General features: G+C 40.9%; 1 protein-coding gene across 6 annotated transcripts in view; it reads left to right on the top strand.

Moving 5' to 3' along the window:
* The window catches only part of cdkl5 (cyclin dependent kinase like 5), a 34,235-nt gene that overhangs the window by 7,634 nt on the left and 6,985 nt on the right, over positions 1–19,616 (top strand). For 4 of the 6 annotated variants that reach the window (XM_086180031.1, XM_086180012.1, XM_086179993.1 and 1 more), the window contains exons 4-17: positions 7,894–7,939; positions 8,055–8,191; positions 8,657–8,777; positions 10,363–10,422; positions 11,281–11,371; positions 12,663–12,765; positions 13,620–13,706; positions 14,201–14,281; positions 14,428–14,603; positions 15,151–15,974; positions 16,743–17,083; positions 17,661–17,762; positions 18,027–18,132; positions 19,440–19,575. In XM_086180031.1, the coding sequence (XP_086036157.1) occupies positions 7,894–7,939; positions 8,055–8,191; positions 8,657–8,777; positions 10,363–10,422; positions 11,281–11,371; positions 12,663–12,765; positions 13,620–13,706; positions 14,201–14,281; positions 14,428–14,603; positions 15,151–15,974; positions 16,743–17,083; positions 17,661–17,762; positions 18,027–18,132; positions 19,440–19,575 (2,411 nt within the window). The remainder of the gene's footprint in view (positions 1–7,893; positions 7,940–8,054; positions 8,192–8,656; positions 8,778–10,362; positions 10,423–11,280; positions 11,372–12,662; positions 12,766–13,619; positions 13,707–14,200; positions 14,282–14,427; positions 14,604–15,150; positions 15,975–16,742; positions 17,084–17,660; positions 17,763–18,026; positions 18,133–19,439; positions 19,576–19,616) is intronic. The other 2 variants (XM_086180039.1, XM_086180022.1) reach the window with 1 other exon arrangement.

The following is a 19,616-nucleotide window of genomic DNA, read 5'->3' as shown; positions in this document are numbered from 1 at the left end:
CCAACAGCTCCTACTCTGGGTCACATTTCTGGCATGAATCTGAATGTTTTCAGACTGATAATGTTTGTTCCAACAGTAGCTTTTCTGAAGGCTATTTAAATGTATTCCATTGATATATTTGGTATGCATGGCAGAAGTTCTGCCGGTGTGACTCATCCATCATACCTGATTACTACATGTTCCCACCTCGTCGATTGTTATCGCATCTTCTTTCACTTGCAGTTTCCCATGTCTTGAGTCCCTGAGGTGTTACAGGGGTCGGCTAACATTTGCTAACTTTAGCCATAGTAAGCCATAACTGGTCCTGTCAGATTCTGGCTGTCACTTTTTCAAAGAAATAAAAAAGATTCGAGAGTGAAGGCAAAGTTGAGGGTTTGTTTTAAAGATAGTTTTAGGTGCCCTTCGTTGTGGAAACTATAAGGGATCATAGCAGCTACAAAAATAGTCATTTCCACATTTAGTTACGCTGAAATAAAAATATCTCAGCATCACATGGTCATTATGTTTAGTACAATGCATATTTAAGGTTTTTTCCAATCTCCACAGTTTAGAAAACATCATCTTGTTGAAGTAATTTCTATTTCTATTACTTTTGACTATTTCCTGGATCAACGGATCACTGCGAATTGAACTTTTCATACTGACCCTTGCCATTAAAGGTTGGTCATGTTTTCAGTGTTACGTTTGAAGAAGAACCTGAAAGACGGTGTCATTTCATCTTTCAAATCTAACGCAACCTGAATTCTGTGTAACTTTGCTTTTCATGATGATTAAATCCTAATTACAACTCTCTTATAAGTGCATCTTAAGTGCACTTTATTTAACATAAATGCACTTAATGTTAAATTCATGGAACCAGAAGCCTTAAATATTTGTTTCAATATTCTACACAAAAGTGCAACATGTTGCAACAAGAAGAAAATCCTACTTGTACTATCTTATAAGACCAAATCAGAAATACCTCACGGTTGTGGTAACCTCTGTATTGTGTTTGACCTTTGACCACGTAAATCTCTTTTAGGTCAGCTTTGAATCCCAGTGGATGTTTGTGCTAAATTTGAAGGAATTTCCTTCAGGCGTTTTTCATTTCATTCATTTATTACGCACGCAAATAGTTGAAAGCAACATTGCAGTTACATTTAAAAAGAATGTGAAGTGACAGTGACGTTGACCTTTGACCTTGACAGATTCTTTTCTGTTCATCGTTGAGTTTTAGAAATAGAATGGGACAGATGGACATTCCTCGGGCTCATGTCTGTTGCTTGCATGAATACTTAAAAATACACGCAAAATATACACTTTAAATCTTTGTAAAACCCTTATCCAGCTCTCACTTTTCTCTAAGATGATCCAAAATCTTTTCCAGGCCATGAAGTCTTTCAGTCTTTGAAATGCTGCACCAGACCACAAGCTCTAAAACGCCGTCTGTGAAGTGCATTAGCTGTGGAACTAGTAGAACTGAATGAAGACAATCATAGTTTTGCAAATCAGTTGTCATCCATCTATTACAAACTTTTGATGTAACACCAAACGGAACTGTTGTCTGATCAGAAGGGAAATGAGGTGAAAGGTAGATTAATGCAGCTATCATAAGCACCTTTGTTCGAGGCCTCATTAATAACGTGATGTTAACCAAGTGTTTAATCTCAGAGAGAGCAGCCGTTAGTGTAGGGGTGACCCTCATCAGCAGCAAGGTTATCTTTTCCCCGTACTCTTACCTGAGAAATGACTGCATGCACACTGGGCTTGATAGAACATTTAAATGACGTTAGAGGAGGAAAAGAGTTGAGGCCTTGTGTGTGGTTTTATGCATTTTTGTTATTACCACAATGATAATGGCTCAACCGTGATGCAAACCTTTCAGCTTTTGGTCATAAAGGTAATTCTGGATATTCATATTTTTTTAACATTCATCTGCAAACATCATTGTGATTACATAAAACTGGATGAAGTGAAATTGGAGTTCACATGAAAGGAAAATGATTTAATTGATAGCAAACAAATCTTTATACTATAGTTGATCATGTTTATTGATTAGAAACAAAAAATAGAGCCAGTACAAGCCAGAATTTACTTTTGAAGGTATTTTGCACTGCGAGCCCTTGTTTTCTATGCTCCTCTATGTGAAGGTCTGGTATTATTATTTACTGTATGTTTGTCCCCTCAACTCAGTGACTCTTGTGCTTCATGAAATTTTGAAGGAGCCATGAATAATATAAAATGAATGAAATTATGAATATGCAAGTACAGCATTCTGGAGGAAAAGTACATGCAAAGCAGAACATGATGGGAAAGAAGGAACTTAGAGCAAAATATGCATAAATATGAGCTCAACAAAAGGTTGCGTTATATTCTATCTGTATGATAAGATGTGTTTTAGATGCAGAACTGCGAAAGTTGAAAACCACCTCGTCACATACAGGATTCCATATCAAAGCTCAGATGTAGCTCTTTGTTAGCTAAAGATAAGGGCAATTTGACGAACAAGTGTTTTCTTTATTAAACAAGACTGGAGAAGAACGACTGTAGCACAGTTCATGATCTTGTATTATTCAGTGACTGCACATTTACATGCTCATTTAGGAATGACCTGAGTAATATTCTGTTTATAAACACAACATATTAGAGGTCAGGTTTCCATCTAAACGTATTCTAAATCTTAAGCAAATTTAAATTCAATGATAAATTTCAAAATATACCACAACTGGGAAAAAATAAAGAATTAACAGTCATTTACATCCACTGTGAGAGAAGCAGCCGTCGCCCTGCTAATTTTTCCACCGTGCACTGTAGAAGAAAAGGTGAGGTAAGATGATATAATATAGCGCCCGTTAAACCTCAAACGGACAACGAAGCAAATGAAAGAAGACAGACAATGGAAAATAACAGTACCTGTCCTGACGACCATGGGATTGATGGATGTCATTTATTCACTGAATCTGTTTCCATTGTATTCGGTCACAAATAGCTTTATAGGCTTTAAGAGGTTTATTTCTTATTTATTTATTGTTAAGAATGCGAATACAAAGGCCTGGGTAGAAGCAGCCCTAATGAAAAATGCTTTGCTCTTGGAGAGTTTTGAATGTTTTTATTTTGAAAGTTTTCTCATACTTGGAACAGAAATGTGAATAGTCCCTTTAGTTTAGTTAAATTATCCTTATTGCAGAACCACCAGCAAACGTCATCATTAGAATTTTATTTAGACTGAAGAAGTGCAATAATATTGTGTTTTTCCTCTCTCTTAAGCTCCCTTTATTGTACCGGATGGTCCTTCCCTAAACTAGTATAAAATGCTGTCCAAGTTATGTTATGTTATGTCATGGTTGTGTTAAACCGAGGATCCTTTTATCATGGTTACTAAGATGTGACATGTTTCTCACTTATATAACTGTGTTGGAGATTCATTCTCACATGTCGAGCCAGACTCAGACCATGGTAATAAAAGCTTTTTAGCTTTGCTGCAAGAGAGCAGTTATTTTTACCTTTTCAGCTGGAAGCAGGGCAAAAGAGAAAAGGGTGGCAGAGGGAGCGAGAGAGTCAAAGCATGTGTGCGTGCACATGTACGTGCGTGCGTATGTGCATACGTTTGTGTGCACGTGTGTGTGTGTGAGTGTGAGTGTGAGTGTGTGTGTGTGTGTGCGTGTGATGGAGAGGAGGAGGTGCAGAGGGAGGTATTGAATACGGAGACATGCTGACGGTAAATGGGTCACCCTATTAGGAGCCAAAAGCAGATCCGTGATTGGTTGAGGAAAATATAGGAATAAGGGAAGAGTACTGACTAGAACCCAACTGGGTGATTCTTGTGCTTGCACGCAATACATTTTTTTCAAATATGCGTGTGTGTGTTTGTGTGTGTGTGTGTGTGTGTGTGTGTGTGTGTGTATAAATTATGTATATTTTACAGTGCAGTATGTGTTTGAGGGAGCATTTAATTAGCCAAGCAAATGTGTGCCAGCATTTGTGCAATGTTCTGCCACTTTATGCAAGTGTTGTATTAGCGTATGTGGGTGTGTGTATGGAGGCTTATGTGTTATCCTGAATTTGTGTTTTGGGAGTGACAATAGCACAACCTACATGCTAGCCGGTGTTTTCTGGTGCGGTTACAGTATCTTTCTCTCTGTGTGCTGTATTGTACTGCTGAAATGTTAATTAATTAATTAACTGATGAACAGCAACTTGGGATTCTTGTTGTAATTAATTGATTGTTAACAGAGTCTTGCTGCACCATACATCAATATTTCATTTTGGTCTTTGTAAATTTATTGTGTAGACGAGTAAAACAAATTAAATAGTAAGGCTGTTGTTGCTTTTAATACTAAGTGGTTTGTTTGTTTTTTTGTAATCTCACAGCCCTGATGATTGTTCAACTAATTGAATAATCATACTGTACATGACAGTCCACTGAGATCAGAGACGGGCCTTACATGTTAAAAGGCCTCATCTGTAGTGGTGGTTGTGCACTGCACTTTCATAAAATGTCTTTTTATTACATCATTCATGTCAATTTGGTGATTTGTTTGGCTCTTTTTCTTAAAGGAACACGCCAGCGTTTTGGGAAACACACTGTCGATATTTGATGAGAAATGGTACGATTAAAGTTTCATGAAGGACAGAATTAACACCAATGTAGAGCTGCTGGAATGATGGCAAAACTGTGGTTATTTATAGGTGTGCTGACTTAAGTGGCTCAACAGATAAATCAATGAAGGTCAGAGCCGCTACACATGAGCACACTGCAGGATGTCGCCACAGAGCTTTAAATCAAATGTGCTGTATGTATTTTAGGATCTGTGTTTTTACTTTTCTTGGTAAACAACTGTAACGTCCCTGTTTACTATTCAGCCACTTTTCCCTTCATCCTCACTCCCGGTATGAAATGCTGCCAGAGCTGTAAACCCGCGTTTTTTTAATTATTCCCTTCTCTCCAGCAAGGCGTCATAGAAATGAACACTTTTTGAAAAGAGCGTTCAGACAATCAGTGAGGTTTTCATTCTGGCGATATCACTGCCAGCCCATCACTGTGCAGCAACACTGAGGAGGCTCTATTGTCAGACCCCTCCAGAAACAAGACAACAATAGAAGATCATGAGCAGGAGACGGGGGGGGGGGGCATTGCTCATCTGTATGTTGTGATTCCTTCGGATCCAAGTCAGCCTCCAAGTTCAACAGTAAGCCAGAATAGATGGCTTTCTGAGATGATCAAGGATGTGGGCCACAAATATGTACAGATTCCACATCCCAATCTCAAAATACAGAGATAAATTAATATTTGTAAATACAAAATATGATGTTGTGGTTTTTTTTAAATTGCAATTTTTTCTAACAATCTATTTTCCAAAGTGATTCATATGTGCAGCAAAATATCAGTAACTCCCCAACACAGAATTTACATGCAGTGTGATGGAAAACCTTTACTTTTTTCATACTCGCAACAGGAAAAAACACCAGCAAACCTACAGTACACTGCACAGTGGAAAAAATATGTAGCAATAGCAAAACATATGTATTGTGGAATCAAGTCAAGTCAAATTTATTTATATAGCTTTCCAAATATAGAGCAGGTCTATGACTGCTGTCGTCATACCAAATTAGTTTAAAGAGCCTCAACAATTCCCCCATCAGCAAGCATTTTTTTGTGACAAAGGTGAAATACTCCATTTTAACAGGCAGAATCATTGAGCAGACCCAGGGTCTATGTGGGCGGCCATCTACCTTGCTCGGTTGAGGTGAAACAGAGCAAGAAAAAGACAGCGAATGAGAGAGAGAGAGAGAGAGAGAGAGAAAGATGAGGGCATAGAGAGACACAGAGGGATAATACACAGCGATAAACAATAACGTGAATAAATGAAAATACAAAACATATGCAGTAGTATACTAGAATTGCAATGGAGCCAACCTGCCACTCATGTCTGTTTAGCCACAGACAGTCATCAACCTCACATCCAGTGCTCTCTGTTGTGAGACATATTGCTCTGCAGGCTTCCTCTGCTGAAGCAGCATCCATTGCACCAATGATTGTATACTTTCCATCTCGATGCACAGAAGAATCCCTCAGTAGGATTCCAGAATGGAAAGTTTGGTGGAAGGAACTCCATCAACATGATTATCTGAGCCCTGGCCATTCCTTGATGATGTAACTGTGGTGGACGCTGACACTATCATGGATGCTGACAAATATTGGCAGCTCACAGACCCTCTGTCATTCTAAGGGAGGAGATCCATGTGGAGGGTGTCCAGGAAAGTCAGCAGGCATCCGGTGTTGTGTGTCCTAAAGACAGCAATGTGTGTTCTCATGCCGTAACACTGCACACATTGTTATGTTGCCATCACCCTGGCCTATGATGTATCTCCTGCCTTCTACCAGATTAAACCCAGCGTGAGAAATGTCATTTCCTTCCAGATGTAGTATTATTTACAATAAACTAGAGCAGCAGCAACAGCCACGAAGAATTACTGTAGCCCTTAGTCTTAAAATGACAGCAAAGTACACACGTGTTCTCCTCTGCGAAGATACTAATCTTACAGGTAAACTTACTGATAACACAGCTGAGCTACAGCTCTGCTTGAATGGTGCTTTTGACTGCACTGCTGCCTCACTTCTTTGTGCCTCCCGAAAGCAGAAAGAGCCGGCCACATATATTTAGCTTGTGCTAAAGGCGACCCATGACTACCGACTACAAAGAAGCAGAACTGTTGTAAAACATCACTTTTCAAAATCTCAAGCATAGATATCATCCTGAGTAATCTATGCTATCATCCATACTTATGATCAGTAGTCCACAAACACTTGAATGAATGCACCAGTTGGCTGCGCGGTGCTCCTGTGAATTAGCGGCAAAGTAGAAGCGCAATAATTTGTTTGTTTTTAGGTCAAACCAAAGTGCTTGTCCATTACTGACCATGTGGCTGGATAAAGTGATGTGGATTATAACAGAAAATGTGAGTGAGAGTTTGTAAACTGACATTTTTGGACGTTTTTGCTGTTGTTAGCCATTAACCGCCATTAGATTCAAACTAAATAAACCCTTACACTGTACTAGTGCACAACTGCCATGTTTATTTTTGCCTCATAAATATGTGAGTTCCACAAACCTAAAGTTGTCTGTAACCTGGCTATACACACACACACACACACACACACACACACACACACACACACACACACACACACACACACACACACAGTCCCACCAGAATGATCAAGAACACACTGTCTTCTAAGAACACTACAGTGTGTGTGATGTTTTAAAAGATGGAGCATTCTGGCTGCTGTTGCATCACAGCCTCTCCAAAGAAGCGATGTTCAACCTCTGTATCTGGAACAAAACCAGCTTGTAAAACTAAGCAAGGTCAGTCAAGCAACCTGCAAGAAGCTGCATCCTAACTTTGCCAAGGTTCTGCTGTTTCTACATGGGAGAGTTCTGTTGAGAAATTATTGCCTGTCTGCAGTTTTGACATGAATTTCTATAAATTTACTGTCATCTTTTTCTTTCTATCTATCTATCTATCTATCTATCTATCTATCTATCTATCTATCTATCTATCTATCTATCTATCTATCTATCTATCATCTATCTATCATCTATCTATCTATCTATCATCTATCTATCTATCTATCTATCTATCTATCTATCTATCATCTATCATCTATCTATCATCTATCTATCTATCATCTATCTATCTATCTATCTATCTATCTATCTATCTATCTATCTATCTATCCATCTATCTATCTATCTATCTATCTATCTATCTATCTATCTATCTATCCATCTATCTATCTATCTATCTATCATCTATCTATCTATCCATCTATCTATCTATCTATCTATCTATCTATCTATCTATCTATCATCTATCTATCTATCCATCTATCTATCTGTCCATCCTCAGGAAACCAATGAACTGGTGGCAATTAAGAAGTTCAAAGACAGCGAAGGTGAGAGAGTGGGAGAGAGGGGAAGAGGAGGGGCTGAGCATCATCATCATCATCATCATCATCATCATCATCATCATCATCATCATCATCATCACCACCTTTCATTTCTGTGTAGAAAATGAGGAGGTCAAGGAGACGACGCTTCGGGAGCTGAAGATGCTCCGGACTCTGAAGCAGGACAACATCGTGGAGCTGAAGGAAGCCTTTCGCAGGAGGGGCAAACTCTACCTGGTCTTTGAATATGTTGAGAGGGTCAGTTGAGTAACCCTGCCATCATTGTTATGACTGTGAACATCCACATGTATGTGCAGTTAAACATGCATTTCTATCACGCTGCATCTTAAGTTTCAGAATATTGAGACTGCTCAGTTAAGCATAGAAAAAAGCATCACCATGGCAACATATGAACTATGCTGCTGGTGAATAATGGTATTCCCCACTGTGTTGCCAGGGTTTCCAGCCAAGTGTTTATTTCATTACAGGTTTTATTTCCATACTCGAGTCACTTTAACCAGGTGTCTCCTTATAGAATTTTCATCTCACTCCCCTGTCAAGGTAAAAAAAATGTAAAAAACAAGACCAGGAAGAGAGGACACTGTATGAATTTGTTGATTTAAAAAAAAACAACACACACACTGAAATGTTCAACATCCATGAATAAAGCACACTTGTACCATTCACCAGCTACATTACAAATGGTTGGTTTGCGGTTTGCAGAACATGCTGGAGCTGTTGGAGGAACTGCCCAATGGTGCACCGCCTGATAAAGTCCGCAGCTACATCTACCAGCTCATCAAAGCCATCAACTGGTGTCACAAGAACGAGATCGTACACAGAGGTGAAGAGTTCATCTTTGTTGTGCTCACGTACCAGCTACAGTAATATCCATGTGTTTCACAGTGGCGTGTTTGCTTCACTGGGAAACTCTGCCCATGGCGATGAAGTGAGCCGAAGTAGTCATTGTCCGACGTTGTTACTTGATTATACAACGCTCACGGAACAGGAGCGCTTATGCTTAATATTTGCTCAGAGGCTCAGATGGGTTTGGTGTTGTGTCAGCTTGAAGACTATTTCCCCCGCCTCATGAAAGCACTCAGAGAGCGTGTACCTCGGACACAGCAAACCCTGGGACCCTGGTGCCTTCATGCTCAGGTCCAAATTAAAGCTACAAGCAGTGATAAGGGGGTTGGAGTGTTTACTGCCCTGTAATATGGAACACACTTACAATATAAAAGGCTGCTGTACACCCCCTAAAGACAATAACAGTGTACATTTGATGTACAACTAATAGTATTTGTTAGATCAGGCTCACTTCCTGTAACCACTTGATGGTCCTATGACTATGACTTGATTCAGCTTATAGATGTCCTCATACCTGTGAAGACTGGAAAGATCTGAGCATGTGGAGTCAACTTAGAACAGTTTCTGCTCTTTGGTGAAAAATCAAAATGGGCCATTTCACCTCAGTAACTGAGTTTGATGAGAACCCGCAGTCTTCACAGTAACATATCACCAATGTTTTTAGCTGTTTCGGGGCAAATTTGAGACAATCTGGCTGAGCAGGACATCAAAGCACTGAAAAAAAAACAAAAACATGTTGGTGTTCTTTCTTGACCCATTCAGTACCTTCCACCAAGTTGTTGAAAATCAGCCACAAAATTGTAGCGTAATCCCACTGACAGTGACACAACCACCGAAAACATGACCTGCTTCTTAGAGCTACAGTACAAGACCTCATCATACATAGTTAATAAACTACTGAGGTACAACTACTGAAAAACTGCGCCAGCTAAACTGATACTGGACTGGATGAATCCCTGACTGAGCTCTTTAAACTGCCTGTGCTGGTTGCTACTGCAGCATCATCACTGACCAATAATTAGTGACTGAGTCTGCAAAAATGCAACATCCTGCTTAATGACAAAGTCAGGATATTTGTTGGTTCAAAAGTAATTTGGATCTGATTTCGGCAACAAAAAAAAAGAATAATTTAAAAAAATACACACACACACTCATATATATACATATATATATATATATATATATATATATATATATATATATATATATATATATATAAGATTAAGAACTTAAAATTTTCCCACTTATTCTTGGCATGTGTGTTCCCTCTAAAACATTTAGGATCTTCAAGACTTTTTCAATATTAACCATTTTTGTCTGTTATTTAGTTTTTTGATATAAAAAAAATCTGCAGTTTCGATCTGACTGTTGTAATGAAAAACGTGATGGTTTTCTTGTGCGTCTTTCCATTCAAACTATAGGGCAGGTGTACTTCCTTTTCCCCCACGTATGGGACTTGCTATGTTTCATCCTACTAAAGTGATGAGATAAATTATTTGTTGCAGCGTGTTTTGATGTTTGACTTAATGTAAACAAGTTGCTAACAGGTTGCTCTTGCCCAGATATCAAGCCGGAGAACCTCCTCATCAGCTCGGAGGATGTTCTCAAACTCTGTGACTTTGGTGAGTGTTTGGTCATCTTCTATTATTTTGAGAACTCTTGTTGCCACATTGAGTTGTGGAGTCACACTGGCAAAGCAGTAAAGCACACAGCCCCTCTGTGAGCCTCTTACATGTCAAACAGAGGTAACTGCTTGTTAAATCGATGCATTTGTGTCAAAGACTCAGTCAGCGTTCCCTGGTGATGTAATCCATCTGTACCTGAGGATTGATCCTGACACTGACCACTTATCAGCGAATTTTTGCAGTTGTATCTTTGATGTCAGTTTTTTTGTCAAGAGTAGTCATACATTTTTTCACCTTTTATAAAGTTGTTTATCAGGAGAATAAATTCTGCCAATAGAACAGTCAACCAGATCCATAAAACATGGCTCTCGGGGTTGTTATCAAAAATAATTTTCCCAAAGTTTACTTGAGGAATAATGCTAGACACGTGTAAACGTCTAATACACTGTATTCATACAACAGTTTTTGTCGTTTTACAGTTTCCCAGGTGTATATAAACTTTGCACAATCACTCGGCCAATTAGCTTTGCATAATTGGCTAATGCAACCCCACTGAGTCAGCTGGGGTGAGATTTGTTCGTTTTTCACCGTGGTAGCTGGCATTCTGTTTATTGTGCGTTTTCATGCTTAAAATGAACTCTCAGTTGCCCAGTTATCTAAAGCACAGTCTCTGCCTGCGTGCGGTGACACGACTAATTAGTGACCAGTCACGAGGGGTGATGACCATGTGCTCACTGAGGCTGAGTGTTGTTCTTCCTACTGAGTTATTTTCTCTCTGTGAAGGATTAACATTCATGTCATCATGGATGTCTGATATAAAGATTAATGTGTAACTGTCTGTGTTACTTCGCTCAGGTTTTGCACGTAACCTGTCTGAAGGAACTGATGCCAACTACACTGAGTATGTGGCTACAAGGTGGTACCGCTCACCTGAGCTGCTGCTGGGGTGAGTTCTCCACACGGGGATGCAAGTAATTTCATTCATGATGTTGCTGATACAGAGCACTGAAATCAATATACTGTGTACTTCATTTGTCCCAAGGGTTGCATTATTTTATTTTTTTTCCACTCTGGAAGTTTCTCAACAGATTAAAAATAAAGCACAAAGCAACAATAATACAAGAATATATATGATATGAAAGCAGCAGCAGTGCACATCATTAAAGCAGTTCAATAGAAAAAGATAATTGGAAATGCTTTGGTGAGCACATACCTGCACCAGTGCTTTATGAGAAGTCAGTGTAGGGTGCTCAGGTAGTTCTGGGTGCTGGTTCAGTTCCCTGTGGTACCTCCAGCTTGGTTGGGCTTCCATACAGACACAACTGGTCATGTCTGCAGTCGGGAGGCTGGATGAGGGTGTGTGTCTTGTTGCTGCTGAGCAGCTATGACTGAAAGATAAGAGCAGTTTACTTTGCAGAAGCACGCAGTCCTACTAACGAACACCAGCATGTAGTTCTTGTACATGTTGTTCTCCCTGTGCTCAGGTGAGGTGATTTGCTTTACTTGATGAGAGAAACACAGGTTTTCCAGTTTTAAAATGTATTTTAATGGATCGTTTTAGTATGTTCTGTTCTTCAATAAAAGTTGAGGATGCAGAAATAAAGGTCTCTAAAACCAGAACCCCCAAGTGGGCTAACTAGGGACGAGTTCCTGGGATCTGCCCCTGTGATGCTTGGACCACCCTGTGCACACAGTATATTCAAACATAGGTGTATCAGTGAAATGGTCCTAATATGTTAATTTTTCTTAAAAAATAAACACGTGTTGACTCTCATCTCTGGATATTTTCATTCCTCTCATGGGGATTGCATGGACCTCAGAACCCTTCCAGTTTGTGGTGCATGACTGTCCATTCTAGTTTGGAGACAGCTGAACATAATCTAGCCTCACCGTTGTCGCCTGATTTAGTAAATGCCCTGGAACATTTATTGAGACAGCGCTTGAACGCCACCCACTCAAATACTCTCTCCCTCCAACACCACCTCTGCTTCTCTGCTGCCAGATCTCTCACCATTTCCACCAGGCTCCTCAGCTCCTTTTTCCCTCACAAATGACATCTTCGTTCAGAGCATCTCCCTCCGAATTTATATTCTTTTATTTCCCCTCACCTTCACCGGTATTACCATCATTACCACAATTAGCTCCTCTTCATCCTGTGACTTCATTTTCATCATCATCATCCCTCTAACCGGGGGAGATATGCCACATAATCACTCTCTCCTCTCCATTCATGCCAGGGCTCCCTACGGGAAGGCGGTGGACATGTGGTCAGTCGGTTGTATCCTCGGGGAGCTGAGCGATGGACAGCCCTTGTTTCCGGGGGAAAGTGAGATTGATCAGGTTAGTGGGGCTAAAGTAGTGTTAAAAATGATTTAACATCCAAAAGAAAACAAATTCCATCATTAATTAATACGTTTGTGATCTTACTAGCATCGTGTACATGCCAGTATAGTGCATAAACACACATTTACTGATTGCCCTTCCATCCCAACAGCAATGTGATATATACTGAAATATTATAGATTATTTTAGGCAGTTTCACTGGGGAATATATTTTTATGTGATAATATTTCAGTATTCTATTTTATTTTGGATTTTATTTAATTGTATTAGGAGAGAGGAAGGTCCCATTAAGACAAAGGACCCCTTCTTTCTGGTAAAGATGGCCACATATACAATTTCACCTACAACAATACAGAACACATACCATAGACGATACAAGGAAAGTGAATAAGTCAGATTTAAAAAAAGATAATGGAGGAATTCTGTCTTTTGTGATTGGATCTGTACAACTTGATATTTATTCATTACAGTATTTTCACTGTTGGGTGAAAACATCGTCAATCCAACATGTTATTGTGAAGTGAAACAGCAAGTCCTTTAAGTGCTTAAATATGTAGCTAAAAGGACCTGTTAAATACAGTTAAAACATGAAATCGTACTATTTTAGCAGCACCATGAACACTAAGGTAACTCAAAGAATGAATAAATCAAGGAGTGTTTTGTACTTGTTCTGCTGATTCTCTTGTGTCACTGCAGCTTTTTACCACAAGATGTCACGTAATCCTTCACATTGGTCCTATAAAATGCCCATGAACAAAATAAAAATCATAAAGTAGTGAGTGTGTAGATGAATACTTCTACACTCACATGTTACCCACAATATATTACAGTACTGTCATATTTATCTCCAGCTCTTCACTATTCAGAAGGTGCTTGGGCCACTTCCTGCTGAACAGATGAAACTCTTCTACAACAACCCTCGTTTTCATGGAATCAGGGTAGGACACGGAACTGGTCTGTACTTGTGTGTTGTTTTTGTATTTTCCTCCCATCATCTTTTCTGTTTTTACCACCACCTTTCCCACTCCCTCTCTCTCTCTCTCTCTTGCTCTCTCTCTCTCCCTCTCTCTCTCTCTCTCTCTCTCTCTTTCTCTCTGTCTCTCTGTCTCTCTGTCTCTCTGTCTCTATTCTGTGGCAGTGTTCCCAGCACCACAAGTGGATTGCTATGACTCATGAGATAGGTCGTTGCTGTTCAATTTAGAAGCAAAATGTCCTAGAAGACAGAACAAGACAAGACATTTCTGTGTATGTGTGTGTGTATGTGTTTGTGTTTGTGTGTTTGTGCACACAAGTCTTTAGTGTGTTCAAGTGGTCAATTCATGTACAAGCATTTACTGACTGTAAGAAAATGTTTTAATTGTGTGTGTGTGTGTGTGTGTGTGTGTGTGTGTGTGTGTGTGTGTGTGTGTGTGTTTGTGTGCGCGTTTGTCAGTTTCCCGCAGTTACTCATCCTCAGACGTTGGAGAGAAGATACCAGGGCATCTTAAGTGGTTTGATGTTGGATCTGATGAAGGTAAAATTCTGACTCAACTCAACTCAATCTAAACTCATAAACTTTAAGTTTTGTAATTAATAAACACTAAACCCTCCCCTTATCTTCTTTTAACTCTCAACACTATGATACCTCGAGCCAATGAGAATGTGTGTTTCCCCTGTCAGAACCTGCTGCTTCTAAACCCGACGGAGCGCTACCTGACAGAGCAGAGCCTGAACCATCCAGCCTTCCAGCCTCTGAGGCAGGTGGAGAGAGAGAGACCTTCACCTTCCTCTCCCAACCCCCCGCGCTCCTCCAAGAGGAAAACACACCATCACGGAGAGAACACAGTTCCTACAAGGTCAGTTCATCTTGTCTAACTTTATAGAAACATTTTGGACCTTAACAGACATTATTTCTCATATCGTGCTATTGATGTTTATCGTTATTGAGGTTAGTAGTAAGTTTCAACTGCAAATCTTTGGTGTTAACTTGGCTTGAATACTTCAGACAGTTGCATTCACAGAGTTGTGGGTCAGAACCATTTATGAATCCAAAGGAACTCCATGAATCTTAAGACAATTAACTGCAGTTCCTCATCATCAAGCAGCTGACTGACAATGTTGGTGAGCAGGCAGTGAACAGCAGCTGTCCCTGGAGAGCTGGTGGAGACCCAAACTGAGCTAAAACCACACTGATTATTCAACTTGTATTTACTTTCATTTTATATGTTAATAAATAGCTGTTTACTAATGAGTGTAGCTTCACATCAACTGCATCATGATGATAGTAATTCAAGATTGTTGCCAAAATTTGGATGCATTAATACCAGTGAAAAACATCTGTCCCTCTCTGTCTGTCTGTCCTTCTCTGTCTGTCCTTCTCCTGCTTCACCCGTCTTTCTCCAGGAGTCACAGTAAGAGCTCGAGCCGTCGCTCTAACAGCAAAGAATGTTCCAGTCTCCCTCGCCATGGAGACCTCCATCACCTTGGCAATGAGAGTTTCCTTAACGGTAACAAACCAGCCCCATCCAGCTTAAGTCCAACCCTTCACCCTAAAAGCCAGTACATGTCCCAGACCCTCAATCGTTCTGCCTCATCCAACAAAGACCTGGCCAATAACAACCTGCCACACCTCCTCAGTCCCAAAGAAACAAAAGGGAAGACAGAGTTTGATTTCAGCCTGGGGCCCTTACCCAAGCTGTCAGACCAGACACTCGGGGCCAAATATGGCCACAGCAAGCCCAGCTCCTCTCGCTCTCAGCAGCAGCAGGTCACACGCCACACCTTCCTGGATGGCAAGACTAACACTCTGCAGTCCGGAGGAGAGAAACAACATGGCCGGCATTCTCACAGCATGGCTGATTCTGCCCACGGATCCATGTCGTCATCCTCTAAAAGCTCAGCCTCTTATCTCAGCTTGTCCAAGAGCCACAGCGCTCTGAGTGATGCCAAATCTGTCGGCAACCTCAGCGACAGCCGACTCCACCCAGATGACCCAAACTCCAACACCACAGCTGGAATGGGACCCAGCGCACGCTTCTTCCCTGCCAGCTGTCTAGACCTCAACGCCCCCTCAGGTCCTCCTGGACCACCGGGCAGCCCCTCTGCACGCCACAGTGACCGCTCTGGGCATAGTCCTGCCTCTCGTAGCAGCGGCAACGTCCGCATGGAGAGCAGCACACTGGACTCATCGTCCAGACACAAGTCCAGGCATAAACCTCTGGCACCAGGTAGGGATTGGACTCTTCATCTTACTTCATTTAGGATTCAGCTTTATTGTCCACAGAAAGGGAGGATACAATTTTTATATGGTGTAAGCCAAAAGACATGAATATGATATTTGATATAATAAGTGTTTAAAATTTGAATAAATTAATAAAACTACATGAAAGATAAAAATCTGCAAGTAAAGACATTTGGCATATTTGGCACTTGCAAGATACAGGTGCTCTTTTTATTTGCCTTTTCATTTACTTCAACATTATCTCACATGTTTTTGGACAATCTGAGTTGTGATCACTCTGCCTGAGATGGTGATATAAACATTGATTACAAAGTTTAACTGCAGCCTGTTATTAATCCTCCTCTCATTCTACCTTGTAAATATAAAGCAGACGAGGAAATAGAATTAAAGTAGATGGTATTCACTGTCGTGAAAATATTAGCTGAGTCATAGCTGCTCAATCGGGAAAAAAAACGGAGTGACTTTTTTTATCACCAATTAATTGTTCAAATAATGTCACAAGGAAAATGGCAGTAATGCTCTGACTTTTGAAATATAAGGACTAGCTGCCTTTTTGTTTGTTTAACTGGGTTTTTTTTTGGACAAACAGAGGAAATCAGACCAAATTTTCATGGGTTCCTCCTTGGTTCCACCCTCCACCATGTTATACAAAAATCAGCCTGGTAGTTTTATCACCGTCCATTCAACAGGCTAATGGCACTGTAACACAACCTGCTTGGAGGTGACAATAATATTAATTATCTCTCATCTACAGAGGAGGCCAATGCCCCAGAGCTCTTAGACCCAGGAGGAGCAGGGATGCCCTCCACCCACACCCTGCCCTCCCCACATGAATCCTACCATTATGGCCTGGGTTATACCTCCCCCTTCTCCTCTCAACAACGGCCTCAACGCCACTCCATGTACGTACGACGAGAGCGCCACAGACCTCACGGAGTAGAAGGGGGGATGGCAGGCTTACCTCCACCGGGACAAGCCATCCCGACACGTGCCAGCAGTCTGCAGCTGCTCTCCCCCCAACTTCAGCACCGGACCACCCTGACTGGGCACTCAGTGAGCTCCTCCAGAGAGGACTGCACCGATGACATGACCAGGGTTAGTGGCAGACAGTCCTGGGCTTGTGGAGAACTGTCTCCATAAAAACAGTTTTAACAGATCTTACCCATTCCTGGCTTTTAAATACAAACTCTAACATGTTTGTTTGTTTGTTTGTTTGTTTGTTTGTTTGTTTTAGAATAATTAGCTTTAAAAAGATGCTACTTTAAGACAACGTATAAATAGTTACAGCGCGATTTCATAAACATTAGCAATTTATCTCAATCACTCATAAAAGCAGCTGCACTCAAGAGATTCCATCTTGCACTTACAACCCCGAGGTGAACGCCGAGAGCCAATTTCTAGGAGTTCTTTAAAAGTGTTTTGGAAATGGAGGTAATTACAAGTGCAGGCGAATATGAGGGTTTAAGTCATTAAAGCTCACACATTCAAGATTATGAACAATCTAAAGGAGTAAAGTTTTTTGTTTTTTTTCATTTAACCTGTGTGTGAGTGTTGGTATTTCACATGTTGATGTGTGTGTGCAGGAGCTATCACTGTCTCGTGTTATCATTGCCACTGCTTCATGCTGCTTCTCCAGTCTGCTTTGACCCGCACCTGTCCGTCTTCTCAACAGAGTGAGCAGTCCCCTAAAGACATGAGCCACCCTTGTGCCCCCATCAAAGACTCTACGAGGGACAACACTGCTGCTTTTCATACACAGCGTTCTAAAAACGAGGTCCGACCCCCTGACTTCTCCCCCTAACTGCTGGTTTCCATAGCTTTATCTGTTTCTTACTCAGGTCAACTGCCTCACCGCACGTTGTCGCTGGTATAAATGTAGCCTCGCTGAGAAGCTTTAAGATTGTCTTGAATGTCTTGTGATGTGAGCCACTAAAGAACGTGATTACTAACGAGATCAACGGGATTATTGATCGTATTGATAGAGGACAATGTGACGCTTTGTCCTCTGTTCATGCGTGTATTTGTGTGTGTTTCCTAGGCTGGTATGTATCACGATCCTCACGGGGAGGACGGAGGGTCCTCCAAAGAGAACCGGATGATCTTCACTGAGTCCATGCCTCGAAGAGTTGGCAGCTTTTACCGAGGTGAGGGGTCACAAACAAATCACGTGTTGTGAAGTGACACACAGCAAACAGAAAAGTGGATTACTGAGGCAAAACAAAGGGAGTCAGGGAGTTTATATATGTTACAGATTTCTGGAACGAGACTAATCAAGTGGTGGGAGGATTGATGGACCAACATCACCAGCCCATGTGACTATCATTGCTTAAAAAAACCCAATGAATTTAAATGGCATGCAGCCATGGTTGCATTTGGTTGCAGAAGGTTGCGAGCTTTTAGAGATTAATAGTGATCGTCAGGTTTTTAACTCAAACACGAGGGACCGGTGAAAGATTTTAGAATGTGTTTTTTCAGGCTTTACACGTAGTTTAATGTCTCTATGTACTCTTCTGACCTGCTTTCTCTTCATAACTGAAACTGATATTTGCTGATTGGAATCTGCTGAGCCTCAGAAACTTGTGATTGAGGATTGAGGTCTTGCAGGTCTATCATCCATTATGGTTCATCTTTGATGGTGGAGCAAATGTCATTATTGAACACTGGCTTTTTTTTTGTATTTTCTAAGTAAAGCAAAGGCCAAGAGCCGGCCCATCCTTTAGGCCAAATGAGCACCTAAGCAAACCCATTCATCCTATTCTGAACTGACCTGTCGTCTGACCTGACATGCCTCCGTATCATGGCTAACGACACAGTGAAAGAGTGAAGGGCTGCATTCTGACAACATCATAGTGCACACAAAATAATCAGAAATTGACATGATGTTGGAAATGACATTGGAACCAGACTGTGGCACGACTCAGTCAATGAACGTCATCAATGCAGGCTGCACCCTTGATCGAACACTGTAGCGGTCACTGCGCAGTGGGCCTTTATTTGTTGGGACTATTCAGTTTAAGAGATTGATGCAAACATAGCTGAATTAAACTAATCTATGATGATGGTGGAAATGCCATTTAACGGAGGATTTTTTTTATTATTTAAAATTTAAACTTGAATTTTGTTGGATCGGATGGAAGAAGATTTACTTGTTTTGAAGAAAGGAGTACAGTACACGAAGAAGGTAGAAATGGACGCAGTTTGCAAATCTGTGAGCACAAACTGCACAGTTATAAACCAAGTGAACAGATTTGTGAATGTATACTTTCTCCATCACCTGGCCAGGCAGAGAGGTTTGGGAACATTTGAGTGCTCCGAAAAGTGATTACAACACAGATTGAGTGCATGAAATATTGCAAAAAAATATAATGATTAAATGTTTATGAAGTGAACCAGCATGTGCAGTTACAGTATTTTCCTGTAATCCTTCTCTTTCCTCCCTGATTCTCTTCAGTACCCTCCCCCAGACCAGACAACTCCTCCTCCTTCCATGATGGAGTTGGGCAGGGTCGAGGGCCAGTCGGACCTGTTGTACCTGGCGACCCTGTTGCCATGGCCAACCACTCCAAACGTCAGACCGCATTTGACTGGTGAGAAGACTTGAGACCTACTGTACTGATACAGAATCAAC

The sequence above is a fragment of the Aulostomus chinensis genome, chromosome 2 (genome assembly GCF_037954235.1).
Source record: "Aulostomus chinensis isolate RoL2024-O1b breed Wild chromosome 2, RoL_Achi_v1.0, whole genome shotgun sequence".
NCBI lineage: Eukaryota > Metazoa > Chordata > Actinopteri > Syngnathiformes > Aulostomidae > Aulostomus > Aulostomus chinensis.
The sequence above is the reverse complement of the archived record's forward strand: the minus strand, read 5'-3'. Positions and strand labels throughout refer to the sequence as shown.